This window comes from Anser cygnoides, chromosome 2 (assembly GCF_040182565.1).
Source record: "Anser cygnoides isolate HZ-2024a breed goose chromosome 2, Taihu_goose_T2T_genome, whole genome shotgun sequence".
NCBI lineage: Eukaryota > Metazoa > Chordata > Aves > Anseriformes > Anatidae > Anser > Anser cygnoides.
Window position 1 is genome coordinate 47217703 of NC_089874.1, and position 22344 is coordinate 47240046.

Below are 22344 nucleotides of genomic sequence, written 5' to 3' on the forward strand. Positions count from 1 at the left end.
CAGCACAAATGACCCACAGCAATATCTCTGCTCATTCATGCACAACAGAGCTCTAACAGGAGGTTCCTCTCCTTGAGAGATCCGTGTCAACCTCTACTGTGACATTAGCTTCCCTTTGGCAGAGCCTTGCTATTAGCAAATGACACAATCTTCACTTTCCGACTTTGTGGAGATGAGTCACATTTAGTGACCCGAATTTTCTTTTTCTTATTGTGCAATCTGACTCCCAGTTTACTGCAGTTAGACCAAGACAGAAAACTTATGAGGTGAGTACCAGGCTCTGTATCTGTTAGAATTCACTAAAAATCAGTGTTTGTTTTACTGGCATGAAATAGAAGAAAACATGAGTAATATTTCACAACAGGGAAACAGCAACTACTGCATGAAAAGGGTAACGTACCTTGGCCAGTCGTTCTTCAGCAATCTCTTCCTCTTTCTCTTTGAGTTGTTGAACATCAGTATGTTTCTGATCACTGGGAAGTCCAAGAATGAGAAAAGATTTTCGCAAACATAGGAAGCCAGTTGTAAAAACTACCAGTTTAATCTCAGTAAGCTGTTATGTATGTAGCTGTCTTGATGCACGTTCAGACTCAGAATAATGATCATCATAAAAAAAATACTAGAAGGGTTTAAAACTTTTACATTCCAAGAACGTCAGATTTTCCTTAGGTAGAGTGTAGTGAAACCAGTGCTCTAATGAAAACAAATAACGTTGTAACTATGCAACTGTGTATTTTGGACAACTTCGTGATTAAGGTATATTTTTTATTAGTTGATGGTGCTCACTTGCAGAGACGTTTTTGATAAACTTCATAGGCAAAGAAAATTCAATTCCTAATTCAACTTAGCATTTAGTTAGCATATGGTTGTCTTAAGCTAGTGTTTACTAAGTTGCCCCGTAAAAATGATTTGTCATTAAATAACCAGTTATTTGCTGTCAATTAATATTTCTTTTCTCAAGACTTAAAACAGTGGGATATTTACTCCTCTACAAGATTGGAAAGAAAACCAAGAAAAGACAGAATAAAAATAATTCTGTCCAAAATTAAGTAGTACAGATTATAGCTCAAACCAAAGCTTATGAAATCTCCCATTGAGGTATACAGCAGCATGCCATCTTTTCAGAGAAAGTTCATTCCTTACCCTCAAAAGCATGGATGGAAAACAAGTTCCATTTATCTTTTTAAAAGAAATTACATTGACTTCATTTGGACATTTTGTATCTACTGAATTAATAACTGCACAAGGAATGTGGCAATATAAAATACACTGTAATGTCTACTTGTGTAATTATTTTAGATTCTGTTTCCCATTTCCTCTACAAAACATTGTTGCATTTAGTAATAGGTGATTTAAAGGCAATACAATTCACAAGTCAGTATTGGATTTTCATAGAAAAGGCTGAATCAATCTCTAATTACATGAACAATACACAAGATTGTATTTCAAATAAAAATTGTACATTTCAGTTTATTGTACTTTACTGCTTCAAGTTGATAGTTTTTTTTTTAATTTTAGTTTCCTTTACCTGTTCTTGCTTACTCTCTGAGCTTCTGTAAGCTGGCTCTGCAAATTCCTGTTGTTTTCCACTAATATCTGCATTTCCAAACGCAAGTTCTCCAATTCATTTAGTTGTTCCTAAGCAAGTGAAATTGGAAACAGTTTATTTGAATACCAAATTGAAATTTCTGTTTTCATTTTCAGGTGAACATGTTTCTGAGTAAAACAGAAGACAAAACTATTTGTCAAAAAAAAAAAAAAAAAAACAAGCTGAAAAACTGGCAAAGATCTGCATGACCCTTCCATTTACAGCTTCAGTACAGATTTGGTTTTGAAGAAGTCAGAACAGTTCCATTAGCAAAGATGTTACCATCTGACATTCATGAACAGGAAGCCATTCAGTCATTGGGAAAAATGAGACATATGAATGTCTTAAGCAAGTTGTCTCTGTCTGTTACGTGCCTAGGTAAAGGGAAGACCAAGAAATGCCTTCCTGCAATAATGGACAGACTAGGAAGCAGAGCTCATTAAAAATCTGAACTCTGTACTCGGTCTTACTTTAACCTTACAAATTGCCTGTAGAGCTTAACTCCTAGTACCTTCAGCCGTAGAATTTCATCGTTTTTAGCTCTTCGTTCTTCATTCAGTTCACGTACAAGGTGCTCCAGAGTTATTGCAGAAGCCCTCCGATCAGCTATTTCTTGCTCGTGAGTTTCTAAGATTTTTGCCAAATTCACATCAAAATTTGGGGGAGTTTTTGGACACTGGCAAGTTAAAAAGCAAAACAAAAAAAGTCCAAAACTATTAGTAAAGAACTGTTTCCCTTATGTATTGGTTATGTGCTTTAATAGCTAATTGGAGACATAGGTTAATAAATTCCTAGCACAAAAATGATCAATAATACATTAAAGTTGCAAACAAGGTATATAGGATTTGACCATTCTTAGATATACTGTCACTTCTGCTCCCAGTCTGAAGCCATGCCATAAAGTTTATTAGTCTTTTTCAATGAACTCTAATAGTTATTATCAGGAAAATGTTTCTCTGAAGAATGTTATCATACCTGAGGAAATGTTACTGAAGATGAGTCCACAAAAAAGCAATCTATTTGCTTCATTTTTAATTCATACTCATTCTTCTTCTTCTCTAGTTCTTCTGTCATTCTGTCCAACTATTAGAAATCCCAAGAAGAATTAAATTAGCTCATAATACTCACAAAAAATAAAGCAGCCATCTCTATTTTGAGCAAGCGAAGTACACAAGTGACTTCAGATTACCTTTGACTTCACCTTCCTAATTGTTTTATATATTTACCTAATAAATGTTAATCATTCAGCAGTTGCATGTAAGCTTTTTTTAAAGCGTACATACATTATGTATCGTATGTAGCTAACCTGAATTTTGTTTGTAAAAGTTACTTGTCAAAACATGACTTGATACAAGGATTTTATGCATATAGATTTAAACAATTTCCTCAAAAAGAATATGCCAACATGACAAAAGGATTTTTCTTTTCAAAAATAACATATCCCTACTAGAGTGTTTGCCAACAAATATATATTAATTAGCACTATGACAGTTATAGCAATTAAAGTTTGCATAAAGGCTTAATGTAGCTTTTTGGTCTGCAAAGGCTCCAAATCACTCTCAGTCTGCATCACATAAAGAGCTCAATTATCTCCATTACATAATGATAATGTTTGTGGGTAAGCGTTAAGCAGAGAAGAAAGTAACCCCATAGGTTATATTGCTTATAACCTCAGGTTACTCTGTCATTATATGCACTGATAATTTTACTCTACAAAAATATTTTACTGTGAAGGCAATCTCAAGATATCATTACCAAAATATTTAAAAGTTACCTAGGCTTTTTTCAAAAGCTTGTGAACTGTAATTTTACAGGAAGAAGCATTGCTCTTCAGGAGTACTGTGCACAAGATACTTTAAAACTTTACAAGTAAGATGTTTTCCAGAAGCTATTATTAACCACAACTCCCTCCCACAGAGCTAATTATCGGAAGAATTTCCTTGTTTTACCTGTTCCCTGAGTTCCTGGATTAAAGCTTCTTTCTTTGTTATGTCTTGCTGTGCACACTGAAGCAATGCATCATGTTTCTTAGAGGCCTCTGTCAGTCTTATCAGCTGATCAGTGGTATGATGCAAGTCTTCACACAGAAGGTCTTTCTATTTTAAGTCAATGGATAGGTAAAAAGACAATTACTACTCTAAAGCAGTTGTTTCAAGATGTTTTATCCATCCTAGCAGCAGTGACAAGAGCTACAAGCACCTCTTTTCCCTCCACTTTTTCTTCATTAATTGTAGCATTCATCTACAAATTTCTTATTTTGGCAAGTTTTCCATGCCCATTATTTGGGTTGCACAGAAAAAAATATGAGAACTTTCTTGCAATATAGTTGCAGTGAGATACTTGTGGGAGATGTTTAGAATTGACAACTGTTTTTAAGTTTAATATAAACTTAAAATGAAATACAATTATGTAAATAAGGAACCAGAAAAGAATGTATAGATTTTAATCTATACTGAATCAATGATTACAGCCCTTTTAATGTACTGCTATTGTGCAGATACCTCTCAATTCATTCTAGGATCTAGACTCCCGTCCCTGATCTGGTAGGGCATCATACTTCCACAAAGCATGCTAACCTGGAAGGAGAAGCAATACCTAGTATTTTAAATACTACCCTGGATTAGATTTGACAGGATCATGATGTCCACCAAGAAAGCATGAAGGAGTATCTTACGTACAAAGTCAAAGAGGGGGAAACTGCTTTTATCAGTAGATAGATACTACACCATTAACCTTGAGTGTATGGAATGCATGTTAACCTGCATGTTAAAAAACACAAAACAAAGCGATTCATTTGGCCAGCAACTTGGGTTTGGATGTCAATGTCAAAGTTAGGTATGAGAATTAGTGAAGATAATCTGTTTATTAAACTTAGTGGAGATGTATTTAAGAATGGCTTTTGGGAACCAAACACTGGAAGACTTCATGGGTGCTATATGATTGGACGAAGCGTATGTAATATGACTGATTCTACAAGATAAAATGAAATTACTTTTAAGGACAGGCTGTTGGCTTTGCCTGAATGACATGTTTACCAAAATAACGGGGAGGGGAGTTAACAGGAAAGACCAAATTAAAAAAGAAAAATACAATTTTAAAAAGCAAAGCTGTACTTGAATCAAGCATGCTTTCTAAATCTGTTTCCAGCAGGTGGAGCTTTTGGTTAAAATTATGAGTAAAGAAAGGAAGCTATTGCATATCATAGCAGTGGTGGAAGAGACTGTTAAATATATGTTCTTCTACGTACTTTAATTTCTTAGCTGCATCATCTAATATTGCCATTAAATTCAGCTGATGACTCCTCAGCAGCCTTGAAAAAATTAAACCAGGCTTTTAGCATAGGTTTTTAATGAAGTAGCTTATAAAATATTTATGTCAAGTAATGTGATAATTTAACAGAATTTGTCAGGTATCTCATTAAAAATTCCTTTAAGAGCAGCCTAGCCAGCTTTAGCTTGAATTAAAACGAGGTTAAGTTTTACACAAGTATTTTAAGCAAAAAACACATCCAATTAATCTGTTAAATAACCATAATACACCACCATAAATGTTTTTACCTCAATATTTTCTGCTATTTGTTTTCTCTCCAAGGCCTCCCTCAGTTCTTCAATCTTCTTCTCCTGATCCTCTATGATTCTTTTGCTTTCTTCTTTTGCAACCAGAACAAAATTATACTTGCACTAAGATTAAAATAAATTTAGAACATTTTAGGAAAACATGTTATCAAACACAGCAAATATAAATAAATGCGTATCACACATCTTATGCTAACAACTACAAAACAATGTTTAAAAATCTCATCTGTGTCAATGACTTGTGCCATATCATACTTGTTAAATTGTACAAAACATTATTAAAAATGAGTAGTCAGAAAAATAGAAAATACATATTAACCATCAAAATCATTATTGATAAAAAACAGGTAATACACAGAAATTGTTCTCATGAACATTTTCTCCGTAGGACCTATAGCTCATACGCATATGGATGGAATCTAAAGCATTCCATGGGTTCTCTGAGTCTGCAATCCAAACATTTTAATAAAGATGCATCGTATTTATTAATGGTCATGTAGACAGCTTTAATTCTTTATATATGTTTTCAGATGTAGAACATGGTCATCTCAGCTACAAAAAAACCTCACTCGTAAATGAATTTACAGTTCTGCTTCAGTTGTTCATGTCTTAAATCGCCAATTTCTGAGAAAATCTAAATGTGACTGTCAGCTGAGCACAGTTTACAGGATGTGAATAGGTCCCTTTAGAGACACTGCTCTTTACCCACCACGTGGAAAGAGTTCAGTTTTCAAGACAGCCTCAGGCATAAAATGTTCAGAAGATTTCAACATGTCAAAACAAAGAAGTTTCCTTCTAAAACACTACAGCAAGTTATGCTGTTTGAGACCCATGATAAGACATGTCATTGCCTTCCATTTCTGAAAAATGACACCATGTCCTTCAATATGACAGAACGTACATTTATATCCTCCAGCTCTCTTGTTAGGCCATCTATGGACTCGGCTTTATGATTAATTGAAGACCTCAGCTCCTGGATCTGTCTCATCAAGTCAGTTACAACTTCCTGCAACATAAAAAAGTTAATCCCTTTTTTTTTAAATTTAAAATAAAATATATGCATAAAATACATAAAATATATGTATAAAAATAAGATATAAACAGACTTTTTTTATTATTAGACTTTCTTTGGTATATTATTTGTCAATCCCAAATTTCAAACACATTTGAAAATGAGGTCCCAATATGCACGTTTAAATGAGTAACAGGAAATTTGTTGTTAAATTATTGGCTTTTGTTCTAAGCACTTATATAAAGACTTAATCTGCCGTGTTCATTATAGGAGAAGATTAGCCCTCAGATTTAGTCTCAGGCTGTCCTGAGTTTCTAACAGAATAGAAGTACTATAGTTTAAGGTTAATGTGTTTGTAAAGGAAAAAGGCACACAAGAAACACCACTGCACTGACAGACAGTACCAGATTCTTCTGACCTTACACGTTGAATTTTTAGTTTTAGCATGAAAAATCCATAATTTATCAGTGTATCATTCTGGATAATGACAGCACTATGTGATTTCTTATACCTATCTTACATACAGCATAAAAAATGCTTGTGCCATGGGAACTTCTCCTATGTAAGCTTTCAAAACACTGGAGCAATCTTTTCATGTAGGAGTGTTTTGATTTTCTAAGATATAGTCACATTCTTATGTTACCTTCCTTACCTTTTCTATTAGCTCATTACTACATGAGACTAGAAAGCCCTATTATTAATCAGGGGTATTATACATCATTTCTGCATGGGATGTTTTGTTCAGCAGACAGCTGAAACTGACAGGGGCAGTTCAGGCCAGGTGCTAGGAAAAGGTTCTTCACCAAGAGGGTGGTCAGGCTCTGGAACGGGCTCCCCAGGAAGTGATCACAGCACCAAGCTTGCCAGATTTCAAGAATCATTTGGACAACACTCTCAGACACATGGTCTGATTTTTTGGGTTGTCCTTTAGGGACCGAGGAGTTGGACTTGATGATCCTTGTGCATCCTTCCAACTCGGATATTTTATGATTCACTCTGTTTTCCTTCAGTTATCTTGTTTTCTCTGAATGCATACCAGTTTCCTATCATCTTGCAAACTCCACAACAGTAAATGGCAGGATTTATATTACCTAGATATACAGCTAGAATTGTTTAGAATCACAGAATTACCAAGTATCATAGAAAGGCTCTGGACTTTCCGCTCTACCACAGAGCATAGATTTACCTGCAAAACTGAGTATCAGTAACAGAAATAAGCCCAAACCTTATCTGCATCATTTGTCTTCTTCAAAGAAGCAATAATCTCTTCAGCAGCAGCCAGCTCCTGTTCCAATTTCTGCAGTTTTTCTTCCTAGAAGAAATAATAATTATGAAGGAGAGACTTAATTACTTTTGAAATATGATTTGTATAAGCTCAAAGACTTAAAAAAAAATTGAATGAACTAAGTTGTTTACTTTACCAGAAAAATTAAGCAGTAGCTTAGCAAAACAATCAGACTTGCTGGTAATCTACAGAACAGTCAGTTCACCAAAAAATTGCTATAAATGTACACAGATATCTATGAGCACATGACTTAGTCATTCAGTTCTGCTGTTGTACCTGCTGCTCACACCGTGTCACCATGTCAGAAGATGGTGTCTCCACCTGTGCTTTTTCAAGTACTTTCAAGAGCTCCCTGGAGAAAAAAAAAAAAGTATTTCTGGTGAGAAATATGACCAGAACATAAGAGAGCTTTTACAAGAATCAAGTCATGTAAGTTCATTCTTGTTTGCTCTTATTTTTTGAAGAGTTCTCTAACTATCTGCTTCTCATTGTTATATAAGACTAATAGTTTAGTTATTAGCTATACACTGTTACCAGTAGTGGAATTTTATCTTCAACATGAAGAACTATACTTGTAAGGAAATTAAACTTGCAGTGCAAATGTACAACTGAATAGAACAACACCTCACTTTAATATAGGTTGGATAGAACAAGAAGTCCATTATATCTCCATCCAGCTCGGGAAAAAAACACATCTACTAACAGGGTCAACTACCGAATACAAAACCTAGCATAGGACAAAACCAGTGAGGTCAGATAAAAATAAATGCCACAACCAAATAAAACTCACTTTGAATTGTTTTCTTTGTCTTCTTGTAATTGTAATGTTAGTTTTTGATTATGTTCTTTTTCTGTTTCCAGGAGTTTCAATAGGTTCTAGAATATCAAAATATACATTGTTATAAGAAGCTACAATATAAGGCCTTTACAATAATTGAAGCCAAAATAAAACTCTAAACAGATCCTAAGGTGACTGAAAAAAAACCACAAAACCTTAAATGGAAAAAGATATTTAGCTTTGTCCTGGAGAAATTACAACCAAAGTCTTATTTATATTAAGCTATCAGCTCTTTTCACCTGCCATTGATGATTATTCCCTTTCGCTGCAATGTTCCCCAATATTCAAATCTTTAAAGGAAAAAATCAGGATTTTCCAATGTAGATTAATTGTGGGTGGAGAAGCTGTTTCAAATTCTAACCGGCAATTCAAGATCTTTGACTAACAGTAATTTAAAACAATGATTTTTCAATCTGTTAGTATTCCTTTAAACACTGAAAGGGAAATCAAACTTGCTGAGTAGGCAAACAGTGTACGCTGCAGAAAACTTGGGAATATCATTTGCAAGAGCCCTTGAGCAACCTTATTGCTGTTTTGCAGTCATTGCAGTCTGACAGGCTTTCAAGGACAGTATCAACTAAATTGCAGGACAACGATCCCCCACAAAAAGGCATAAAGAATTTTAACAGGATCACATCCACTATACAAAGCAGTTTATTTAAAAAAATCAAGATGGAATAAGCAAACTAATTTTAGTTAGCACTAAGATAGGAGATCAAGAGCATTTAGGTGTCGGGGTTCTTTCCTGAAGCAGTTTCTTATTCCTTTGCTAATTAACCCATTTTGCTCAAAATTTCCACTGCAACTTCTTCAGCCAAAAAAAACTGCTAGTAGACCGTGCTGATTATTTCTTCTAGCCTGTATTTAAAAAATCTTGCACTAAATTTTAAAAGAAATCTGTTTTTATCTTCAAATGAGATCACTAGGAAACCTACTATCACTGTGGAACCTATTATCGCTAATATAACAGGAATTAAACAAACTGGCTATATGAGTAACTGTATAATAAAGTCTTTTAAAAGCTCTGATTCTTACACAAAGCTCAGTTTTCATAGCTTCAGTTTCTTGTCTTCTGTCCTCAAGTTGTTGCTTCAGCTGATCTGTCTCAAATTTTGCTACTTCTTGCACATTGTCATAGTCATCCTGAAGGCTTGCTTTTTCTTCAAGAATCTTCTCATGTTCTAACCTTTATTTAAAAATAAACAAAAACAAACCACAGTATCAATATCTTGTTTCCTTACAGAAACAACCCAATCAATTGTATTTACAATCTTCAGTGAATCCAGAGTTACTTTCAAGAAAAGTGACTATAACAATTTTTTCTTTTAAAACACCCAAACCCAAATTTATGAAAGGCACAGGAAATTTAACAGGCACTAGCAGAGAATGCAGAGTACTCCTTTTGACCCCTAGAAATAATGTACTTCTTGCCAATTTCTATAGAAATTTCAGTCACTGTGATTTGATAATGGTGTTCAGCCATGTTTTTTATTTTTATCCAGCTGTTGGACAAAAAAAAAACTCTGTAGCTATTAGAAAGTTACTGAGCACCTAATCTGCTTAGCTGATATGTGTTATTTATTCCATATAAAGCCTTTATATATTCTAAAAGGAAATAACCCAGACTTTCCCAAATTGTTATCCTTATTTCATTTGATCTTTCACAGAAGTGAAAAGCAAAGAAGGGTAAAAACTGCTAAACAGGTGTTAGGAATCATGTTATTAATGGAGAGCCTCTAGTAAGAATATTTACTGTACATCCTCCAAAGAAGTCAGTACTTTTGCTAACACAAGGCATGAAGGAGACCACAACACTGAATTTCAATTGCTGGTTCCCAGTCTCACAACGCATCACTCAAAAAATGACTTCTGCCAAGACATTACCCATTATAATGCAATAATGTAAACTTTCCAGGCAAGAAAAAAAAAAGCCCTCCCCAAAGAAAAATAAACAAACAAACAAAAAACAACAAAGAAACATCACAACTAAGTCACACTAACGATTAAAAACCTCACAGATTTCCAACTCCCAATAATACTGAATGTCAATTAATGCATACAACTGAGCAAGCTGTTCAGGCTTCAACAGACAGACTTCAGTTTATTTTTATGGTTTCTTTCTGTTTGTATTTTCAGATCAGCATCATCCTGTCACCTGTTTCATGTGAACAGCCTGAGGAGTGATAGTTATTTTTAACGCTAAGCTGGGAAAAAAAAACAAAGTATCATGCTTCTTTACTTAACTTTTGGAGATCAAAAAGCTTATAGGTTATCTCCTACTTAATGGGAAAATACTACAAACAAACCAAAATCAAGGAAGCTTCATTTAAATATCTTTCTGCTAGTTTCGCCATGTTTCACCTCTGAAAAGAATTGAGCAAAGAAATAAATAAGGAAAGAACATAAGCACACAATAACAACCTTAAATAGGAGATGCAAAGTGCAAGTTTGAAGGCAGAAAAGAAGAACTAAATCAGAGGATGCATTCAGAAGAAAGGTTAAGACATTTTACCAAACTGCCAACATACCTGACGCTGTCCAGCTGAAACTGTACATCCATATGTCTGCTAGAAAGCTGACTCATTTCCTTTTCTTGCTTTTCCTTAAAGGCATTATATTCCAGTTTTACAGCAGACAGCTCCTTGTCTGCAGACTGCAGGACAATGCGTAAGTCATGGACTTCACTTTTTAATACTATTGAAAAACAAAATATTTTTCATGTTATTGATTTGTAAAACTGCTAGATACAGGACATGTAACAGTACGGGACATCCTGGGAAAGTCTTACAAAGCCTTACACACTTTCAGTGGGATTAGCTTTGAAGGTCACAGACAAGGATTTACTACTCAAAGTCAGTAAAAACATTGACTTTGAAATGAAGTGTATGGACAAAATCAAAAACATTCTAGAAGGTATCATCAAAAATGACTGCATTTACATACACTGACAGAGAATTCCCCTTTATTTTTAGCTAATGTTTTCTTTTTAAAATACTGTGTCCTGTATTCTATTCATATCAGAGTCAAGACAGAACGATTATCAATATTGTATAGTGTGCAAGACTGGGCAGAGAAAAAACTGTTCTGCAAGTATTATAGTTTTATTTTAAATCAAACCTGTGCAACATTTAACATCTTAAACCCAAATAGTTACTCAGCATATACTATTGTTGACTCATAAAATTAAGACACCTCAAAACTTCACATGGGATTTCAGTATTGCATAGACTTACTATCAGCCTTGCTTTGAGCATCTTGGAATTGTTTTTCAAGCAATTTTATCTGCTCGAGTAGCTCCTGGCGCTCTTTACTCCAGTCATTCCTTTCAGATGAAAGAAGCTGGAAGAGAGAAGTAAAAATTGTAAATGGAAGGAAACATAGGAGGTTAAGTCACAGAGCTTTAACGATAATGTTTAAGAATAGTTCATTAGCTGATCCTAACACTTGATGTAGGTGAATCTGAAATCCACAGAAGTCCAAGAAAACATACTTCAACACAACTGAAGAAGTTACCTTATGTAAAGGGAAAAAATCATTTAAAAGCAACCACAACTTGAAAGCTGAAACCTACCCTAAAACAGAGCTAACAGAAATGGCACTGATAGAGGAAGAGAACAAGCCTTACTCTTCCTTTTCTATGTTAAATCAAAAAATGTTTCACAGAATCGTCTAGGTTGGAAGAGACCTCCAAGATCATCTAGTCCAACCTCTGCCCTAACACTAACAAGTCCTCCACTAAACCATATCACTAAGGGCTACATCTAAACGTCTTTTAAAGACCTCCAGGGATGGCAACTCAACCACCTCCCTGGGCAGCCTATTCCAATGCCTAACAACCCTTTCAGTAAAGAAGTTCTTCCTAATATCCAACCTAAACCTCCCCTGGCGCAACTGTAGCCCATTCCCCCTCGTCCTGTCACCAGGCACGTAGGAGAACAGACCAACCCCCACCTCGCTACAGCCTCCTTTAAGGTACCTGTAGAGTGCGATAAGGTCGCCCCTGAGCCTCCTCTTCTCCAGGCTGAACAACCCCAGCTCCCTCAGCCGCTCCTCGTAAGACTTGTTCTCCAGACCCCTCACCAGCTTCGTTGCCCTTCTCTGGACTCTCTCAAGCACCTCCATGTCCTTCTTGTAGCGAGGGGCCCAAAACTGAACACAGTACTCGAGGTGCGGCCTCACCAGAGCCGAGTACAGGGGCACAATCACCTCCTTAGACCTGCTGGCCACACTGCTTCTTATGCAGGCCAGGATGCTGTTGGCCTTCTTGGCCACCTGAGCACACTGCTGGCTCATATTCAGCCGACTATCAACCAGTACTCCCAGGTCCTTCTCTGCCAGGCAGCTTTCCAGCCACTCATCTCCCAGCCTGTAGTGCTGCTTGGGGTTGTTACGCCCCAGATGCAGGACCCAGCACTTGGCCTTGTTGAACTTCATACAGTTGACCTCAGCCCATCGGTCCAGCCTATCCAGATCCTCCTGCAGAGCCTTCCTTCCCTCGAGAGTTTAAGACTTGTAAATAAACTTAAGACAAGTTTAAGACTTGTAAATATTTTATGTATTAATGACTTTTCAGTTCAGTTCCAATTGAGGCAAGCAATATATTCATGCGTTCTTAAATTTAAAATTTCCTTTTGTGACTATTCCTGTTTCTCCAGAAATCATGAAGTTGGCCAAAAGCAAGCATGGGCATCTTGAATGTTCATTTACTTATGTTTTAGTTTATGATCAAGCAGGCTCAGAATCACAACTTATTCATTTATTATTTTTAAACTGCAATGCTATTTTAATTTAAGTCCCTGTCTTTCTGCATAGTCCTGAGCTACGATTCTAGTAAATTTTTCAAAAGTCAAAATTCTTGTAACACTTCTGACCTCACTTAGCGACACAGTAGTTCAAGTGCAGTAGATAGCACCTTGCCATAGCGACACTCAAATATAAGCCTACATTACATTCTCCTCTCACCTCCTGTATTTGTGCAGAATGATGCTCCAGTTTATTAATTTGCTGCTGGAGTTTCATATTCTTGCTTTCCTCTTCATCCAGCTTTGTCTGCATTGTGCTCAGTTGCTCCTGTGACACAACAGACACCCAAAATTAGAACACTCATCTTCCAGTTACTCTCACATGCCATATGGCAGTCTGTGCATATTAAAAAAAAAAAAGTTGACATTTATTTTTAAATGACCTAAACCAACATAAAGCAGAACATTCAAAAATAGACTGGTAACCTCAGTAGCTGATTTCTCCTATTGCCAACTAAACTGCTAGAACACAGGGAAATCCATCAGAGAATAATACACTGAATCCTATGAGCTCTTATATGTGTGCTTAATTTTCAGACATGCATCTGTCTTACAGATATAAGACTTGAAAACAAAGTTACTAAACATCAACACTGAATAAATTCCTTAAAAGAATTTTGTCTGTTTTACAAGGTGTGGGGTTTTTGGGTTTGGTTTTTAATATCTGCACTGACCTTAGCTCCAGTTCTAGAGAGTAGTTCAGATAACATTGTAGCACTCTACGTCAAAAGACCCTCCCTCTGCTTTAGGAAAGATACAAGACAATGGCAATATTTGGCAGGTTTCTTAAAATAATGCACTATTCTATACCACGCTTGGGTATTGTTCCAAATGTTGCTGTCACCACAGAACCATCAGGAAGTTTCCTTATAAACAAGTTATCAGGCTAGAATAGTAAAAGTTTAAGTGTCCTGTATATCTCAAACTACAGTTTAAAAAGTAAATAGCTATTATACAGACAAAATGCATAGCAAGTTTCAGCTCCATATACAATTAAGACATACAACATATAATTAGAGAGCTTTTTAGCAATGGCTCAAGTATTTGTATGCATCAGTTTTCCAAGCACTTTGCAATATACTTGGCAGGAGCTACTTTTATGTCCAACTTGCTTTATAATAAAGTTATACACACGCTTCAGTTTTTATTCAGAACGTTCACCTGTGCTGCTTTGAGCTCCTCTGCAATGGCCTCATATGCTTGTTCATTCATCTCTGGGGGAACTGGCTCTTTAAAAATGTCATCCATCTCTTCAGAACACTGGAAATCTTCAGAGTGATAATCTGAAATCTCTGGGCTTATTCGTGGCACTAGACGAGATCTTAGCTGGTAAGCTTTTGTTGGAGTTGTTATGTTCTGTTACAAAGATTACAAAGCAGTCTTTATTTTAACCGCAAAAAGGAATTAGACTTTATCTAGTATTGTATTTCACAGTTCTATAGGCAGAATAATGAAATAAAATGCTCGAAGGCCGTTAGTTTTAAACCACTACACTTTCAGATTTGTCATCTGATTACAATAGCAGTCATTTAGGAAATACTTCAAAACACAAAAGCAGCATTCCTCGTTTACTACACAAACATTACAGTAGCAAGGCTAAGGGATCACAGAAATGAAGGCCTATGCTCTCACGCAACTTGGAGTAAGTACATGTGTTTTTTAAACTTATTTTCATACCTTAAGAGTTTCTCTATGTAGCTTATGCAACTGAGAGACTTCTCGGCGCTTGTGTGCTTTAGTTGCCTCCAAAATGTTCTCAAGATGTTGGTTTGCTTTCCGAAGGGATTGAAGTTCTGATTCCAGTTCCATATGCTTTTTCCTGTTCAGGAAGTATTTTAATACTGTGAAAAACTCTCCATCAGTATGAACAAGCTGTAGCACTGCCAACGAGCATCATACTGAACAGCTAAACTCTTGGCCAAACACTGAAATACATTATTTTGAGAAGAAAGCCACCACTGCTATATTAAAAAGTTTAAAAAACAAAAAATAAGCTAAGAAGCTTATTTGTGCTTGCGTAATGAAAAAAGCAGATGGATAACTAAATATGTAAGAAAAAATCCATTACATGGTAGAAAATAAGCTGAGAACTCTGCAATTCCTTTTATGAGAAAGTGATATCACCCATACCAATATGGCTTTAAGCTTTAGAAATGTTATCCAGTTATACGAGAAGTCTGAACTGGTACTTGCCAGGATTAAAGAAAATCCTTTAAAGATTTTTTTTTCCCCTTCTCTGGAAATGCTGCTCTTTTAAGATTATTTTGCCTTATAGGAGTACTTTAACTGAAATCCAACAGTTGAGTAGAAATTTAGGAATAATTTCCATTAGGCATTTTGCAGAGCTACATGCTGTTACTGTGACCATGGACCTTACTGACCTAATTGTAAGGTCAAAGTGTACAAAGGAAATATGCTATTTCATCTTTTGGCAGTTTAATGTTATCATTTGCCTCATGATTTTAGCACCTGCAACAAAACATACGGAACAGATTAAAACTCTAGTTCTGACTGCTAAGTCGCAGCAGAAAATTAGCAGGGATTTTGTGAAATTGTTCTGTTTTGTTCTACTTATTCAGTTACAGCACACAGTTATCACTTGCATGCAAAATTAAGCATCCAGTTACTGTGAAACTGGAATCAAGTTTAATATTTAGTGAAATCCAGAAGCGAACCCAGTGTGAATCTAAAGGATCAAAAGCACCTTCCTGTTTGATTGCATTCCACTAAGACAAATGCTAATAACTGATAACAAAAATTGCATACATACTATAAAGAAAGCAAGACATGCATAAATACATTGCATGGACAGGAAAATTATATATTTAGATATGAATAAACCTTTCTAACCGATGATACAGGACAACAGATATATTGCTGAATTGGTAGACTCAGTAGATCATAACAGCATGACTTATAAATATAAGATTTACCATACTCAAATCTAAGAATAAAAACAGATTCGTACAGTTGTCTGAATACATAAAAAGGACATTACAAAGTTACTTTGTCAAAAAAAATGGTGAGGCAGAAATCAAAATGTTGCTTTGGACCCAATGCTTCTAGAATTAAACTCTAGATTCACTGAAACCAATAAAAACGTTATGTACAAGCTAAAAAATAAAGATAACAAAAGAGCATCAGGTCCCTTTAGCCTTCCAGATTAATATTGCATTCTTTGAAAATGCAATTATTTTTCTTGTATCTTCAGTCACAGGACCTGAATTTTTCAGTAATGGGGTTTATCAAGTTAAACCATGCAATATCCACTGGCATGTGAATGTAATATTATTATTACTAATAATAAAAACCTTGAAGGTACTATTCAGGGCCTTTTACATTATCTTCTGCTGGCCTCAAGCACTGACAGTAAACTTTTTAACTATGTTAGTAAGGCCTAAGTAGACCCGTATCTCATGTGTAGATGTCAAAGCAAGTGGACATTAAATGAGCTATTGACACTAAGCCTTTGCTCTCGTCTGAATTAAATCTTTGTTCCAATAACAAGTCTCAGGACGCTGGTATTATCACCTTCTTAAAAATCTTTGAAGTGGAGACAGAAATTAACAGGTTAGCCCAAATTTTCTGGAATGCTTGGATTCTACATTTATAGTGACTCCAGCTTGTAATCTTAAAAAGTTATATTAAAGTCTTGTAGCACTAAAAAAAAACAACAAACAAAACAAACAAACAAACCTCCCCTCTCCTGCCCCAGAAAATACATCAACTACTAGTTCCTGTTGTTTCCATCTGTAGCAATTCAGTTACTGAAAATATTTGCTAGACATTGCTGACTAAGCCAAACTCTTCCTGATACAGGAAGCAAGTGACTTAGGTGATTTCCAGGGCATGTGCAACTCCTGCATGCTGTGAATCATCATTTTGCATCTTAGGATCAGGAAGAGTTTTTGAAAAGACAGAGAAGTTTGAAGGAACATCTGCACTGTTGCTGATTGCTTCACAGGTGTTTACTACTTTGGGAGTAATCAAGTTGACAAGTTGAACTGGAACAGATTCTGCAAGCATGCCCTGTTTTTCATAAACTGTCCCTCTTATACGCAAAGAACGTACTTTGACTGTATATTCAGGATCTGAATTGAACTTTTAAAGATCAATACCAGTAATTAGACATTTAACCGAACACATTTCTATACTGTTTTGTCTCACTTGGTTAGCTCTTTAAATTCTTCATATTCTTGTTTTGAACTTGCCAGTTCGCTTTGAGTTTGTAGCAGGCGTGCTTTCAGCTTTTCAACAGATGCCAGTGAGTTGCCTTCCACTGATATGGTGGTAGAATGTAAATGCTGACCTACAGAACAAACATACAGATGATGAAATCATAGAAAAGCTCTAATACCTTAAGTTTTATCAAAATGAAAACATTTTTAGGCTTTTGACCAACATAGTAGTAGAGATGGAAAATGAATAAAATGAACTAGAGATGGAAAACGAATAAAATGAACTAAACCTGTTTTATCAAAGTCTTCAAGTATCACTTTGAGGAAAGCAAAAAAAAAACCAAAAAAACATGAAGACATCTTCAACCCTACTTTGCACAAAACAGAAATACAGTAAGCCTATTTAGCTCAAACATATTAGCATATTTTTACCTCCAGTTGTTTTCTCTGTGGCTGAAGCTTGCAAAAAAGCTTTTTCTAGTTCTGCAATGGTCTGAGCATCAATTTCCTGTGCCTTTTTTACTGACTGTAAAGAACGAAGTCTTTTATTTTCCTCTCTGAGGTTATGATTCTCCATGGCGTACTTTGCAATTCGTGGGTGTTGTTCCATCTGTGATAAGCAGTATTTTTTTCAACAGTTTTTATTTTACAGACAACATTATGCACATCTAGCTGCTGCTCTACTATCTTTAATGAGCCTTGAGTTGTAATGGAAAAGGGAAAAAAAGGTATTCCCTAGAGTGGTTTTATCTTCCCAAATGTTTTCTATTTATTTTCTTACTCCCTTGGAATCTGCCCTCAAAGAATACAGTGGGTTTATATTTTCTTTGTTTATTCTTTTACTGGTAATAAAACAGCAGAAGCTCTCCTGGCTGCACTCAACATCCCTTTTCAATTTCAACTTTGAGCTTCGGCTTTCTTAACCCTATTCCTACATGCTCTATTAATGCTTCTGTAGTCTTTTAACGCCTGACCTGACTTCTGTACTACTTCCCCCTCCCCCCCTTCACTTTGGAGACCAGTTATGAGATCCAGATTGATTCAAGCTGATCTTCATATACAACTGTTACCCCTTTCCTTAAGTATAAAGAAGTTCTTGTGCTTGGAAGAAATTGTTTTTGAAGAACTGCCCTCTCTCCTGAGCTTCTCTATTCTTCAGAGCTGCCTCACAAACGATACCACCTACCCTATCCTATCCCAGTCCCTGAAAAACCTGAAGCCTATACCTGAAATATGTACTTTGCTATTTGCCTTCCTCAAACAGCTCCAGGGTAGTATCACCTCTCGTTGGCCCATCTAACATCTGTTTGTTACCCCTCAGAAACCTCCTGTATTCTTTGCATCCTGCTGTCTTGCCCTTTCAGCAGATGCCATGGAGATAAGTGTCCCATGAAGATGAGTATTTGTGACTTTACTGAGCTCCTTAAAGGAAGCTTGAACCCCTACCTAACCCCAACCAGGTTGCCTGTAGCATACTCCCACCATAACACCATCCTTACTAGCCTCTCTTATGAAAACTCATAAGCTCTCAACCTACCTGCTTCCCCTTCCAAAGGGGAGCTCTATGCATTTGAGATGCTTCTTTATGCAAAGGAGCAAAATTTTACATCCTATTTTCTCCTGCCTTTCTTTCCCAAAGAACTTGAATCCACCCATCCAAGGGCTCCGTCATATGAGCTAGTTTAACAAAACAAAATTGTTCTAGAAAGGAAAATAAACAGAAGACTTGCCTGTTCTCTGAGCATCTGCAATTCCTCCCTCAATTCACTGAGGAGATCATCTTGCTCTTTTGGCAATAAACTTCCGCCAGCTTCTTTATGCAATCTCTCCAAGCGAACAATATGGTCTTCACGGAATTTGACTATCATTTTATTAGACTGAATAAATTTCTCCTTCTTGGCACACAGGTCTTCTAGTTGAGCAATTTTTTCTAATAAATTCTTAGGAAGCACGTATATAGATTAATGGCAAAGTGACAATTGCACTAAATGAATTTGACGCGTACATATCACATACATATATTGACACAAATCATGCAAAACTCAGTTCAGAATAGTTTCTGTAAATACACAGACTAACATTCATTTGGAGCAGATCTGTAGAGAACAGATCATACTAAAAACTCAAATTCCACGCTATATTTATTGCAAAAATTTCACATAGAACAAGCTCCAGTATGATCCCATGGACTAAACGTTCACAGACAGTGAAGCACATCAGGCGCACCCCTAGAATGTCTCTTTCAGTTCAGTTTCTTCCGGAAAAAATAAATATTAATGATCCAGCACTGCACTATGAAATTAACAAAAGCACAGAAAAATGCAGATGACAGAGGTTTGCCTCAGAAAACACACTGTTGACCCAAACACTCAGATTTACCTAATATTAAGTGATAGATGTTTGTTGTTCTGTTCAAAATTTTCATTAAAAAAATCCAACCAACCAACCCACCCTTTAAGACTAAACATACTATGAAAGCTAGCCTATGGAATGAATTTGAGGTGAAAGACTTTATTTTAAGTGTCACTTGACCAGTTTCCTTGTTACCAAACCTTATTGTCTTTGGACAGAGTTTTTATTCAAGAACTGAGAAAACAAACACGGAGTCAATTTCAGTATGCTCACTTGTCCCCCATCAGAGAGTACACAGAATGAACATAGAAATAATTATTGCTTTCTTACCTTCTTCTCACCTTCCGATTTCTCCCAGAACAGCATTGCTTCAATAAAGTTATTCAAGTAATTTATGCTATTTTTCCCCTTTTCAATAACACCTGTAGGGTAAGTCAAAGAACCAAATGCCAAATTTATTAAAATACCAGTTAACCAGGTTTTCCTACACATATAACGTGACAATTGTGTAAAGAAAATTTCAGTAAATTCTTTGAATAATGTAATTCCTCTACAAACATCACGTCCATACCCACAGTAAAGAAGTCTAGACTATAGTTCTTAGCCACCCCCAAGTGCTGGTAAAGAATGGAATCAACATACATAATCGTATAATTAACAAAATTGTTCAAGCATTAAACAACTTCACAATGAACTTATTAAAATAAAAGAATCAGTTTGTTCTGCTGGGTGTATCTAATAAAATTCAAAACCTCTCTGAAATTAATTTGATGGACATTACTGGCAATATTAGTCCACTTTTAATATGTGCAAGCTGTAATAACTGTTTTATAAGAAGGAAATTCAGAAAAATGAATGTGAATTAAGTGGATAATTAGTGACTTAAACTGGAAGGAAAGTATTCGCACAAGAATTTAAACAGGCTTAACTCATCCATTTAGAAATTGAAAATAGCTTTCCTTGCCTCATCCAGGCAAGCCCAATTATTTGTAAGTACTAATCACCATAGTATCTAGGTATAAAATAACTACCCTATAGTCAATTAATAGACTAAAAAATGCCATTATGTTTTTAAAGCCCCCACTAAGCAGATTTTATATTTTTGTGTGATCAAATATTACAAATATCACAATTTATTTGTATAGACTAAACAAATCTTCTATAATATTAGGTTCTGCATATGAACAGAGGACCAACCTCTCTTCAGCACTGAAGCATTATCACTTGCTTTCCTTCAGAACTCTATCAAGTTTAACAACAGTTTTGAGCCCTCTGTCAGTATTCTGGGAGTGACACAGATTCACTGTCCCACAAAATCACTGACTTATTTTTACTGTGTAAATGTGCATAAACCCAGAGCAGTTATCTTTCCTTAGGAAAACTCAACCACAGATGCTTCATGTTAGACAAGTCTTTCTAACTTTTAGAGTAACTTTTGAAACTGTATGTATTTCTTGACAGGGTCAGAAAATAAGTGACTCAGGAACACGCTAAGAGTTACAAGACCAAGTTTACTACCTTGTAATCAAACAGTATACGGTAGCATTATTTCAGTGAGAAGAGATATATAAGTATTACACAGCTATGCTATGATCTGTATCGCACCTTCCTGAAGGGGCAAAAGAATAGGGGAGAAAGTCCGGTCCTGAGATAAAAAAGAATGCTGATTCATTTGATGGGCATCATTAGTACCTTAGTGCCCCCCCCCCCCCCAAATATACAAGTAAACTTTTGGTTATCGAAAATACTGGGCAGCATACCTCTTACAAAACGGAAAAATTAATTTCGGTATTATATAAATAGAAACACATCCCAGTACTCGAACACCACACGAACAACTTCTGCAAAATACTGGATATAAATACAGGCAAAATGATCTATAAGACACATGCAGTCTCTATAGGTCAGTTCCTACATTAACAGTAATTGTTGAGAAACTTCATGAATTACGCAAAGTTCCAACACACTTAGCTACAAAAGAAGTTCTCCCCCCACCCAAACTCGTACCTTGTGCTACAGAGATATCACGCATAGATGGTACTGATGTAAGTTGTGCAAGCTGCTCTTTCAGCTTCTTGACCTCAGCTTGTAGCTGATTCACATTTCCTTGTGTGTCTTCATTTACCACAGCCTTTCGTAAATATTTAAGGGAAAATTAGGAAGTACAAATGAGAACTGTATTTTAACGCATAGGATAAGAGAAAACTCAAAGACTGCAAAGCAATAAAACTTTCTGTCTTTGGAAAGGAAGAATTCATGGGTAAATGTTCAATTTACTGAGCAGCCAGTAAGTTACACTTTTGCCAAAAATAATGATTAAGAAATTTATTTTTTCTGGACAGTTTGCTTTGGATTAACGTATAATGCTTAGCTTTGCTGTTCAAAATGAAGGCGGTAGTTTCTAGCTTGATGTTTCACTTTCAAAAATTCATTCAAATTCACTGTTTCACTTTCAAAATTCGTTCAAATTCACTTTTCACTTTCAAAATTCACTCATGAGAAATTTTTATAAAGATATTAGCATATATAGAAACTAGATGCACTGAAATACCACTGAATATGTGTCATGTCAACATTAATTTTTAGTAGATTTACTTCCATTTTACATTTTCTAATGAAGTGCTCAGAGAACAAGCAAAGAAAAACACTATCAGCCATTATCAAGCCTCCAACAGTCGTAGTATATTCACAATCAAAAGCAAACAAGTCTTTTT

The 22344-nt window shown here is 35.7% G+C and overlaps 1 protein-coding gene across 1 annotated transcript in view; it reads right to left on the reverse strand.

Annotated features, from left to right (window-relative positions):
* Positions 1-22344, reverse strand: part of KIF15 (kinesin family member 15) — a 36943-nt gene that overhangs the window by 3668 nt on the left and 10931 nt on the right. Inside the window, exons 11-31 of the mRNA XM_048075829.2 lie at positions 21638-21761; positions 19961-20052; positions 19009-19218; positions 17711-17888; positions 17268-17409; positions 14778-14919; positions 14262-14456; positions 13261-13368; positions 11532-11637; positions 10827-10992; positions 9334-9484; positions 8251-8336; positions 7737-7812; positions 7401-7487; positions 6065-6169; positions 5146-5268; positions 3538-3684; positions 2564-2671; positions 2100-2264; positions 1529-1638; positions 401-473 (exon numbers count right to left, since the gene is read on the reverse strand). Coding sequence (XP_047931786.2) covers positions 401-473; positions 1529-1638; positions 2100-2264; positions 2564-2671; positions 3538-3684; positions 5146-5268; positions 6065-6169; positions 7401-7487; positions 7737-7812; positions 8251-8336; positions 9334-9484; positions 10827-10992; positions 11532-11637; positions 13261-13368; positions 14262-14456; positions 14778-14919; positions 17268-17409; positions 17711-17888; positions 19009-19218; positions 19961-20052; positions 21638-21761 — 2694 coding nt within the window. The remainder of the gene's footprint in view (positions 1-400; positions 474-1528; positions 1639-2099; positions 2265-2563; positions 2672-3537; positions 3685-5145; positions 5269-6064; positions 6170-7400; positions 7488-7736; positions 7813-8250; positions 8337-9333; positions 9485-10826; positions 10993-11531; positions 11638-13260; positions 13369-14261; positions 14457-14777; positions 14920-17267; positions 17410-17710; positions 17889-19008; positions 19219-19960; positions 20053-21637; positions 21762-22344) is intronic.